Below are 12679 nucleotides of genomic sequence, written 5' to 3'. Positions count from 1 at the left end.
GGATCGAACGTTGTGAACAAGCGACTCCTACAAGTCGGTTGGTGCGCCTGCGCAGTAGAATCAGGAAGTGTCGGGGGCAGCGTGAGCCTCCCACGCGTTACTCCTCGCCACTGAGAGATCGAGCTGCGCAGGTGAAAAGATGCGACTGCTGTTACCTCAAGTACCGGAGGGGACTTGTGCTATGTATGACTTAGTCCACATTGCAGCCGGCTTGTGGGAGGCAAGAAACAGCGTTCGTGACAGGGGAGGGTTGAATTGGATGATACGAAATTGGGATGGGAGAAAATATAGAAAAATGGGAGAAAAAGTGGATAAAAAAAAGAACGACAATATTGCACTCATAACAGTCCTCCTTAAAAAAGACAAAGACCCCACCGATTGCGGTAGTTATAGACCCGTAAGCCTCCTCGGAACCGATATCAAGCTGTACTCCAAGGTATTAGCCATCAGACTTCAAAAGCATAATGACGTCTTTAGTTCATCCTGACCAGACTGGCTTCATAAGAGGCCGCTTGATCACGGATAATATAAGACGGTTACTACATGTGCTAGATGCCAGCAAGGATGACACCACACCTACGGCGATGCTGTCCCTGGATGCGATGAAAGCCTTTGATAGGTTGGAATGGTCTTATCTATGGGCAGTATTAGAAAGGATGGGGTTAGGAAAAGGATTCATTGATATGATTAAAGTATTATACAAAGACCCATCGGCCATGATTACAACAGGTATAATCACCTCCGAAATCTTTACGGTATCGCGCTCTTCCAGACAGGGTTGCCCTCTTAGTCCCGGACTATTCGCTTTATCATTAGAGCCTTTAGCACAATATATAAGACAATCCCAATCCATAGAACCAATCGCAATGGACCTGTCTCAAAACCCTGCCCTCTTTTCTTGATCCTCCAATCACAGCTGTCGCTTACCTCTGACTTCCTCGTACAAACAAAGTTTGTACGAGGAAGTCAGAGGTAAGCGACAGCTGTGATTGGAGGATCAAGAAAAGAGGGCAGGGTTTTGAGACAGGTCTATTAAGGGCACACAACATCATATTAGTTTATATGCGGACGACGTAATATTGTTCATGCAAAACCCAAACACCCCAATGCCTCATCTTCTCAAGTTGATTGATGACTTTGGCAAACTATCGGGATTTAGGATAAATTGGCCAAAGTCGGCTTTCCTTCCACTTAATGCCCCTGCAAAGAATATACTCCTTCCAGAAGAAATACCAATGGTTAAACACTTCAGATGTTTAGGAATTGAGGTATTCCCTACTATAAGCCAAACGGTGAAGTACAATTACACAAAAATCCAAGATGAGATCAAATATGATTTTGACAGGTGGTCCAAACTTAAAAACTCAGTACAGGCACGAGTATAAATAGTTAAGATGGATGTTTTACCTAGAATCAACTTCATTAGCTCAATGTTACCCCCTCCTGATGGTTACTGGAAAAAATTACATTCCACCGCATATACATTTATTTGGAATAACAAACCTCCACGAATAAAAAGATCCACCGCACAGAGAAACAAAGCCGACGGAGGTTTGGCATTTCCAGACTTTTACCACTATTTTAAAGCGTACTCTTTAAGACCACTGACAACCTGGTTTGACTCCCAAGCATCTGTATCCTGGAGAAACTTAGAAGAAAATATAGTAGCACCACATAGACTGCAGGACATAGTATACACCATATTATCAATTAAGCAATGCGAATTGAAATTTGGCCCCCTTATTACACATGTGATCCGGATATGGCGTGAAACACAAAAAAAATATTCTAACCAACATAAATGGCATAGCCATACTCCCCTATTCAATAACAATGCACTCCTTATTGGAAAACAACCTATAAGATACCCCAAATGGGAAAAGCAGGGCATACACACATTGGGAGATGTTTTCAACAAACAGGGTTTTTGTAGCTATCAAGAAATACATAAAAAATGTAACCTCACCAGTTCCACATATTATTTTTACGCACAGTTATTGGATTGTTTGAAGGCTCATGGAGTCCCATTAAGGATACCAATTGAGCACCACAGATATCACAAATTCTTCTATCAAAGAGAGACATCGAGAGGATTCGTATCTGATTTTTTATCATCACTTACTGACGTCTTTGTATGGAACCCTCCCCCTAGACTCAGTCTGGAGGAGGAATATACCAGACTTGGAAATAGATTTTGATTGGCAAGAAGTCTGGGCAAACGTTCGAATTGCGTCACGTAACCCGGACCATCAACAAATTAATCTTAATTATATTCATAGGACATACCTGACTCCTATAAGATTGAACAGAATGGGACTTAAACAAGACTCCCTATGTTCCTTATGTACAAATGGGGATGAGGGTACATTCATGCACATGTATTGGGATTGCCCACCGGTTAAGATATTTTGGAAAGAAGTGACCCAGCAATTATCAGTATTTTTATCTTTGAACATACCTGTACATCCCTCTGTATTGCTGTTGAATGATGTTTTTCAGTATGGAGCCCCTATACAGCTAAAGAGACTAGTTTTATCCGGTCTCACAGCTGCTAAAAAGCTGATAGCATCACGATGGATTCAACCGGGAAAAATGTGTCGGAAGGTATGGGTTCTTACCTATCTCGATGTGATTTATCTAGAAATATCTACAGCAAGAATTTTAGGTGTCAGTGAAACCAACATTGCAATCTGGTTAGAAGTGGTGGAGAGAATAAAAGCTAGCATATGAAGTGTAGTGCCTGGTTAGAAACGAAAGAAAATGGATGGATTATCCAAGTGGGGGTCCGGGGGGGGGGGGGGGGGTGAGCGAGCAAGAGCATATGTATGTAGGGTATTAGATAGCAAGTATTAGGTATATATCTCGTAAACTACATTTATAATGATTCAAATGGTGATTTCATTGGATGCTTACTGTTAATGCTTGTGTGTCTAATTTGTTGTTATGTTTATGTGTATGTTTAAAAAATAATAATAAAAAAAAATATATATAAAAAAAAATAAAAAACACATTTCTCTTCCCTGTGAACAGTTCAATCTATACAAATAAAATGTGTTCATTCATTCAAATGGAATGTTTATATATATATATAAAAAAAAAAGATAATTTCAAAGATTTTCAGGTTTTTTTCTTAAGGCGCAATCACATCCCTGATTAAAGAATGGGGCATTCATATCCTCAAACCACTCCTTCTCATGGTTGAAAAACGGACAACATTTCCTTGAGGGTGGAGGAACAGTTAGCAGCAGTGCTGCAAGGATACAGTAAAAAGTACTTTAATAGTGACCGATCTGATTCCGGAACTATTTTCTACCGAAGGACACCCCTGTAATAATGTATGTATGATGGATGTACATCGATAGAAAGTAGTTCCTAAAGAAACTGCTCACAAGGTTTGTGGATTATCTTGAGTAACCAGGTCATGGAAAGAGACATTGGGCCTCATTCAACAATAGTCTCTTATTTTTTTTCTTATATTCTTGCTTACCCGTCTGTTAAGAGAACAAGAAGAAAAGCCACCGCCACATTCATCAAGCCGTTCTTAACGTCCAAATCTGTTCTTACCGAGGTGTGTTGCATGACGAATCCCACTCATTCTTAAACTCAAATGCGTGACTCAGTGCATGTGTGTGTGTTCCTGTGGGTCGCTCATTGCATGTGTGTGTGTGTTAATCTGATGACAAATAAAGACTTACGGTATACTTGTACTTATAGGCCTATAGTGCGAAATAAATCGTTCCAGCAAAGTAGGCTTTGTCAATACTAAACGACTGCACGCTTGTCAAGAACCAATTGCGCAGTAGGTTCGGAAATATATCTACTAAAACTGTATTGTATTATATTGTTTGTTTTGTAAAGTGTCTTTGAGCATTAGGAAAAGTGCTATATAAATCTGATGTATTATTATTATTATTATTATTATTATTATTATTATTATTATTATTATGAATGGTAGGCTTTTTTAAATGTTTCTCATCTGGGTAAGAGTTTCTTATCTGGGTAAGAGTGCTCTCGACCACTCTTAGAATTTGGTCTTGCCTGAGAGAAAAGCAACAATAAGAAAACATTGCTGAATCCCAGTTAAGAACAAAATAAGAGGAAATGCTAGTTAAAGGAAAACTCCAACATTTTGGGAAATTAGCTTATTTAACATCTTCCCTGGAGTTAGACAAGAAGATGCATACCTTTTTTGTCTCTGTGCGTGCATTTAGCTTTGGGAACAGTCGCTCCGTTAGCGTAGCTTAGCTTCATCACTGGAAGTGGGGGAGGACAATAGCCTGACGTTCCCTTACAGTGTATACAGTCACCAAATACACTCCAAATACAACTCCAAAACGTTCATGTAAACATGTTGTGACCTGTGTATTTACCACATGGAGAAATAAAAAATAATTGAATTAGACAATTACGTTTTCCAAGCAAATATACTCTGAACTATTTTTTGCCTAAGCACTCGTCTCTGTGCGCAGTCAGTGATTTCTACGTGAAGCCGTGTTTGTGGACATTCTCATTAATTCAAAGGATCCGAACCGATTGAAGTTTATGGATACCATGACTTAAAATCCTCTTACCTTGACGATTAAAAGCCTCCCCAATTTAGAAAACAGTAATCCAATGGCTGGTATTGATAATATAATACCAACTACTGCACGTAGCTAACCGGAGCTAACACAGAACCGGATGGTCACTAAAGCAAATATAATGACTTCCTTTCTGGGGTTTTCAAAATAAAAGTGCAACGTTTATAGCAGTGGAAAATGTTTATTTTGTACATTATCTAACGTTAACACAAACCTAAACTAACTTTAGGTTAGTTGTAACATTAGTTTAGGTTCGTGTTAACGTTAGATAATGTACAAAATAAACGTTTTCCGCCGCTATAAACGTTGCACTTTTATTTTGAAAACCCCAGAAAGGAAGTCATTATATTTGCTTTAGTGACCATCCGGTTCTGTGTTAGCTCCGGTTAGCTACGTGCAGTAGTTATTATTATATTATCAATAACAGCCATTGGATTACTGTTTTCTAAATTGGGGAGGCTTTTAATCGTCAAGGTAAGAGGATTTTAAGTCATGGTATCCATAAACTTCAATCGTTTCGGATCCTTTGAATTAATGAGAATGTCCACAAACACGGCTTCACGTAGAAATCACTGACTGCGCGCAGAGACGAGTGCTTAGGCAAAAAATTGTTCCGAGTATATTTGCTTAGAAAACGTAATTGTCGAATTCAATTATTTTTTATTTCTCCACGTGGTAAATACACAGGTCACAACATGTTTACATGAACGTTTTGGAGATGTATTTAGAGTGTATTTGGTGACTGTATACACTGTAAGGGAACGTCAGGCTATTGTCCTCCCCTACTTCCAGTCATGAAGCTAAGCTACGCTAACGGAGCGACTGTTCCCAAAGCTAAATGCACGCACAGAGACAAAAAAGGTATGCATCTTCTTGTCTAACTCCAGGGAAGATGTTAAATAAGCTAATTTCCCAAAATGTTGGAGTTTTCCTTTAAGAACGAAATCTGTTCTTATATCGCTTCATGAATGAGGCCCATTGCTTTAGTGTTTATGAAATGTATTTTATCTTTTGTTGTTTGGAGTGCCACAAACTGAGTGCAGTACTGGAGTCCCTACGGCAGATATCTCCAAAAACTAGGTAAATCAGACTGAAACTATCTGGATGGACAGATGACAAAAAAACAAACAGCGGCATTTCAGCAGTACTGTAGCAAGCATGCCATAAAAAAGGGGACCTCTAAGATGGCTGTGTATGTATGAATGAATGCTTGCTATTGTAATAATGTCTGTAGTTGTTTTTAGTAAAGTCCTCTACCTCCATGGACTCAGACCCCAAAGATAACCCTGAGATCAGCCAGGGAGAGCTTGGTGACGGAACTTCCTGTTCCAGAGAGCACCTTCTGGGCCAACTCCTTCTTCTTTTCCTGCAGGGTGGAGATCTTATCTTCTACTGTGCCCTCACACACAAACCTAGACAAGGAAACACACACACAGCAGAGAAACGCAAATACACACGATGCACGAGTCAGAAATACACATGATGCATGAGTTTATTTGCCCCCCATCGATTGGCATGGGTGGGGTTGGATTTCCTAGTCGGGCGCATATGAGTTTTTAATTTGATTATAAATATAACAAAATGTTAACATTTTATTTTCTGCTGCTTGTTCCCTTGTATTGATATATATATATATATTAGAGCTGGGCCGTTAACGGCGTTAACGTGCTGCGTTAACGCGAGACTAGTATCGCACGATAATATAATCAACGCCGTTAATCTAATTCTCAAAGTTGTGTCTGGGAGTGTGATGTATTGTCCTTAAATACTTGCCGTAGTGCTGTGTTACCCGGAAGTGATTGCACGTATGTACATGAGCTGTAGTCTGAATAATAATAACTAAAGTAGTGGTCCGGTAATCATTGTTATACAGGTGAGGTTAAGAAGTCCTCAGGATATAACACAATTCGGCGATGAGGACGTCTGAATCTGCGCAATGCAAGAGAAGTCCGTCGCCGACTCGGGACCTTTGTTTACCATGTTAGCTTAGCGAGTTAGCATGTTAGCTCACCTCGTGGCCCGGCAGCTTCGAAACATCTACAAGAAGAGGAAATCCACTTTACACACTAAAGGAAGGATCGACTGGACTATCGTGAGTGTTTACAACAGAAATGGCTTGGGTTATTGGAAATATTGGACCGTTTGATGACAATGTGGAGTTATGGAACTGTTACACTGAGCGTTTTGATTACTTCAATATAGCTAATGGAATTGAAGAGGACAAAGTAGTTCCCACATTTCTGACTGTAATGGGGCCCGGGACATTTAATTTGTTGAGAACCCTGCTTCTGCAGCAGTGTGTGAGTAGCCAGTCTGCGAGAGACTGTTCTCTTTATCAGGCCATATTGTGCAGAAGAGGAGAGCTAGTTTGTCACCAGCCAATGTGAACAAGCTGGTCTGCCTGAGTGACTGGTGGAAGAAGGAGAAATAGAGATTGGACTGATTGAGTCAAGCCATGTCATAGCCCCTTCCGTGACTGCGATGTGTCTTTTTAATATGCATATTAAAAAGCCAGCCCCTGGCTTGCACATCGCAGTCACAGAAGGGGCTAGCCACGTCACATAGTTCAAGTTCAAGTTCGAAATGCTTCTTTCTGTTTTGCTCCTGAGAGTGTGCTAGATACTGTACTGTTCTGTACTGGTAATATTATTTATTTGTGTTAACTTCTGAATAAAACAATTTATTAAACACAAGTACATCTTATTGAACATTATTTTGATATTTCATTACCAATTATCATAGCAAAACAGCTTTTTCAAACAGTCTGTAATGCATTTTGGAAACGGGAGATGGGCTCATGGTGTAATGGGCCATTTGGCCTGAGAAACGTAAGGAGGAAAGAAAAAGTAAGGACTTACTTCTGGTCATTATTTGGGTAGAACACATATTTTGAATGCCTTCGGCAGATTTTTTATTAGCCATTTTAATCTAGATTAATTCCAGGATTGCAGGTAGATTAATCTAGATTAAAAAAAGTTATCTATGCCCAGCTCTAATATATATACATACTGACCTGTGTATGTTGATCTGTTGCCTCTGACATATAACCTTGCCTGTGAGTGAGTTCTGAAGTTGTGTGTATAGACTGGGGTAAGCTGCAAATTAATCACCCTCCTTGGGATCAATAAAGTTGTCTGAGTCCGAAACACAGAGAACGACTTCTCTCTACATACAAAAACAGCACAGGAGATATGAATCTAATAAGAGGTTGATGAGGAATATTCTGCCGGTACCTGTGGATGGTGACATCCCTGTGTTGTCCTACTCTGTAGATGCGGTCACAGGCCTGGTCCTCGAGGGCGGGGTTCCTGTCAAACACACAACCGGTTCAGGAGGTAAATCTGTCAAAACACTTTGTGAAATAGGAAGTTTAGAATTGTGGGCCTTTTTATATTCAAGAGTTGACCTTCAAATAATGTGCTGTGTAAGATTTTCCAGTAATTTGGAACGAGGACCATATATTCAACCATCTACAATTATGTACTGTATTCCACATAACAGACTTATCTTAAAGGAAAACTCCAATATTTTGGGAAATTAGCTTATTTGCCATCTTCCCTGGAGTTAGACAAGAAGATACATACCATTTTCTTCTCTGTGCGTGCATTAGGCCTAGGGAACAGCCGCTCCGTTAGCTTCATCACTGGAAGTAGGTCAGACTTGTACCCCGACGTTCCCTACAGTCACGAAATAACTCTAAATACAACTCCAAAACGTTCCTGTAAACATGTTGTGACCTGTGTATTTACCACGTGGAGAAATAAAAAATAATTGAATTCGACAATTACGTTTTCTAAGCTAATATACTCTGAACAATTTTTTGCCGAACTACTCCTCTCGGGGCGCAGTCAGTGATTTCAACGTGACGCCGTGTTTGTTTACATTCTCATTCATTCAAAGGATCCGAACCGATTGAAGTTTATGACTTAAACTTGACTATGACTTATGATACCATGACTTAAAATCCTCTTACCATGACGATTAAAAGCCTCCCCAATTTAGAAAACAGTATTCCAATGGCTGGTCTTGATAGGCTGCTAGCTAACGGAGCTAACCAACAAACACAGAACCGGGCGGACACTAAAGCAAATAACAAGGGTAGCTTCCGGTCGGGGGGGGGGGGGGTCAAAATAAAAGAGCGACAAAAGAGCGGAAATACGTTTATTTTGTACATGATAATTTAAGGATAAGGATTTTAAGTCATGGTATCCATAAACTTCAATCGGTTCGGATCCTTTGAATGAATGAGAATGTAAACAAACACGGAGTCACATTGAAATCACTGACTGCGCCCCGAGAGGAGTAGTTTGGCAAAAAACATTTCTGAGTATATTTGCTTAGAAAACGTAATTGTCGAATTAAATTATTTTTTATTTCTCCACGTGGTAAATACACAGGTCACAACATGTTTACAGGAACGTTTTGGAGTTGTATTTGGAGTGTATTTCGTGACTGTAGGGCACTGTAGGGAACAAGTCTGACCGACTTCCAGTGATGAAGCTAAGCTACGCTAACGGAGCGGCTGTTCCCTAAGCCTAATGCACGCACAGAGAAGAAAAGGGTATGTATCTTCTTGTCTAACTCCAGGGAAGATGGCGAATAAGCTAATTTCCCAAAATGTTGGAGTTTTCCTTTAAACTGCCCTCTTTTCTTGATTGGAGGATCAAGAAAAGAGGGCGGGTTTGAGATAGGTCAATTGTATGTGGTTGGTTTTACATGGTAAATGGTTTTACATGGTCCTCATTCCAAATGATCGAAAATATTTAAGGTCAACAAAAAAAGGCCCAAGATTCTCACCAAAACGCTTTAAGTATTATGCAATTATTGATAATCTATTTGATCACTTATGTCAACTGTGCCAATGTGTGGTGTTTGTGTCATACTGGTGTTTGTGTGAGTGTCTCACCAGTGCATGTCAATCAGGAAGAGATGGTTTCCTCCAATGAGATTGAGTCCCACACCCCCAGCACACAGAGAGATAAGCATCACCTTGGATTGAGAATTTACAATTATACAAACACATGTGAATAAAAGCACAAATCTAAATCCAAACTGAAACTGTAATTTTTCAATTGATACTCAGTAATCACAAATATTTGCTTTTTATCATTACATTTAGAAAAGAAAATAGTCATGATTCACAATATCACAAACTCATCACACGATAATACAGATAAATTAAATGTTAAATGATGACATATTGACCCATCTCAAACCCTGCCCTCCTTTCCTGATCCAATCACAACTGTTGCTTCCCTCAGACAAAACAAAGTTTGGCCAATCGACCAGCCGTGCTACCTGAGGACCTTCAGGGTTGGTGTTGAACTCTTCCACCAGGTCCATGCGACGCTTGGGGTTGACCGTCCCGTCAATAACAGCATAACTGAGGCCCATCCTCCGCAGATGGACCGCCACAATGCGGAGCATGCTGGTCCACTGAGACACGATAACACTGGTGGGCAAATGCACAGAATATACATGTGGATTTACATAAAGAAGCCACAGCAGCAGAAGCCAAATTTCTTTCAGTTAACATTTTTGTATGGTCCACTTTTTCTCCTTATTTTCTATTTTTCTCCCATCCCAATTTCACTGTTTCCAATTCTCCCCTCCCGTCTTGAACGTTGCTCGCATATGCCCCCCACTGGTCGGTTGTAGGGAGGATAGAAGCCTTAGTATACTCGTTATTGGCCGCCATCACTTGACCGCCAATAACGAGTATACTTTCTTTTTTTCCCCGATTTTAATATCCTATACACTCTCATGGACCTCTGTGTTATCATTGGAACTCATTCTGAGACCCAGAGAGTGCAATGACGGCCGAATCCTGCTAGGTGGCAGTATCGCCTACCCTTTGAAACCTTATTTCACACTGTGTTAGGCCTGCCACGATAACACATTTTGCTGGGCGATTAATTGCCCCCGAAAATATCGCGATAAGCGATATTATTGCGACCGGTTAGAGAATTTCTTTTTGGAGAAATGTATTTCCCAAAACTTTTATTTTGAAGCCCACCGCTCCGTCTTTTCCGGTGTTTTAGACTTTTATTTTGAAGCCCACCGACCGGACCGGAAGTATTGTTGTGATTATCAAGTACTTTTTGGGTACTTTTTTAGTCCCTGCTCTGTCGTGGTTCCAAGCGAGTAGAAGTGGTACCAGAAAAGTCACGTGAAACACTGCAGACCACTGATTGGTCAGAATAGAAACGCGTCACTCGTTGGAGAGTCTGAACGAAAACAGAAAGCCGCCATCTTTAATGTCTCGCATAGGATTTCATAATCATTATGTTTGCAGCAGGCACAAGTGCAATAAACAAAGGATACAGTCACTGTGTATTCTGCCTCATTTATTGATTAAACAAAACCGACATCAACACAATTTGCCACCGAGCGGAGAGTTTAGTCTAGTAATGTTAATGCTAGTAGAATAGACACAATGAGGGGTAACGTTAGCCCCACGGAGCTCCTGTGCTGTGCTCTGTAGTAAAGCCAGCGGCCCGCCTCCCAACACGGACAGTGACTGACAAGGGGCACTGGTTCCGCCTCATTAAAACAAACGCGCAAATAGCAATTAATCGCGCCCGTCAAAATCATTGCATTCATTTTAATTATCGCGGCAATTAATCGATTTATTGCTTATCGCGGCAGGCCTACACTGTGTGTTACATTTTATATGGTCCGGGTGGAGAATTTGGACCCAGGCAAGTGAAACGCTTCATTCGAGCACCTTGGAACGCGTCCAGCACACTTGATGCATATTTTGTGCCATTTCATGTCAGGGACCCGATGGACATCAATACTGGAAATCGCGATCAGACAATTGGAATATTCATTTTGGAATAACTCCTAGCAAAGGTAAGGACTATGACATCAATCCTACAATGATTTCACATCGATCGCAACAATCAATGTATGTAGTATTCAAAACGTATGCCGTTGCTGACTATCAGAGCATCACAACCCCCCCCCCCATTGATAACCTTTTATAAATATAATACCCGTTATATACCTTTGATTTGGAAATAATATCGTGTCCAGGCGAGCAACGCGAACGACTTTAGCTAAATGCACATAGCGCGGGGCGGTCAGGTGGCGTAGCGGAGATTGTGCTCGTCACCAATGCAAGAGGCTGCGGTCTCGACTCCCGGAGAGTCAGCATTGCCTTGGCTCTGGCTGAACGCTATACTAACTCGTTTGGCTGAGTTAGGGGGAGGGGAGCCGTGGGTGGGTCCTGGGCGTTGTGGACAGCGACCCCTACAGTTCGGTCGGGGCGCCTGCTCAGCGAAGGTAGGATCTGGTGAGAGGTAGTGCGGCCTCCCACACGTTACACTCTCCCAGTGAGAATCTGCGCGGCCAGGCTGGCTGCCGGCTGGCTGCATATGCGTCGGAGGAAAGCATGCGACAGTCTCCGGCCTCTCGGACCAACAGTAGGGGAAAGTGCGCAACAACCAGGAAGGGGGTTGGGAATTGGCATAACGACTAACAGTGGGATTGGAGAAAAATCGGAAAAAGAAGGAGGGGGAAAAAGATTACAAAAAATAAAAAAATTAAAAATAAATAAATAAAAAATGCACATAGTGCTCCATAACTAAGGAATTAGCCCGGATCACTCTGAAACTATACAATATTCACCACGGGATAACACGTGAACGTATACATGAAAAAATTTACTCTTTTTTACATATTAGACTACAAATAGTGTCTGTCAAATGAGCCGGACTATTTTCTCCATAGCTATAATATAGAATATACAATATATCCGCAAATATTGTGAAATGTCGTGAAAATAGGGAATGGAAAGCTGGCGCTAGAGAGCAGAGATGGGGCGTGGCTATGGCGTTGAATGAGTTAATTAACATAAATATACCAGATTATAGCCAAAGGCTCATTTCTATCTGTAGTCCCTTTGCAGGCTGATGTTAACGGAGCATAAAGCACTTCATAAATCACAAGAACAGACAATAGTACATGTACAAGTTACTAAATTATATAAACCTCACAACCATAACAACAGATGAAGCTGTATTAAATGTTGTAAATGGTATAGACTGTGAGTTCGGCAAGTGGTTCGTTTTTTCCTGTTCCACCCTCTGTGGAAT

The 12679-nt window shown here is 40.9% G+C and overlaps 1 protein-coding gene across 1 annotated transcript in view; it reads right to left on the bottom strand.

Moving 5' to 3' along the window:
* Positions 1-5757: 5757 nt before the first annotated feature.
* Positions 5758-12679, bottom strand: part of ttf2 (transcription termination factor, RNA polymerase II) — a 48748-nt gene continuing 41826 nt past the window's right edge. The window contains exons 20-23 of the mRNA XM_084314397.1: positions 9879-10032; positions 9487-9569; positions 7814-7888; positions 5758-5992 (exon numbers count right to left, since the gene is read on the bottom strand). Of these exons, the coding sequence (XP_084170523.1) occupies positions 5848-5992; positions 7814-7888; positions 9487-9569; positions 9879-10032 (457 nt within the window). The 3' untranslated portion in view covers positions 5758-5847. The remainder of the gene's footprint in view (positions 5993-7813; positions 7889-9486; positions 9570-9878; positions 10033-12679) is intronic.

Source organism: Notolepis coatsorum, assembly GCF_963971535.1.
Source record: "Notolepis coatsorum genome assembly, chromosome: 5".
In the NCBI taxonomy this organism is placed as follows: domain Eukaryota; kingdom Metazoa; phylum Chordata; class Actinopteri; order Aulopiformes; family Paralepididae; genus Notolepis; species Notolepis coatsorum.
The sequence above is the reverse complement of the archived record's forward strand: the minus strand, read 5'-3'. Positions and strand labels throughout refer to the sequence as shown.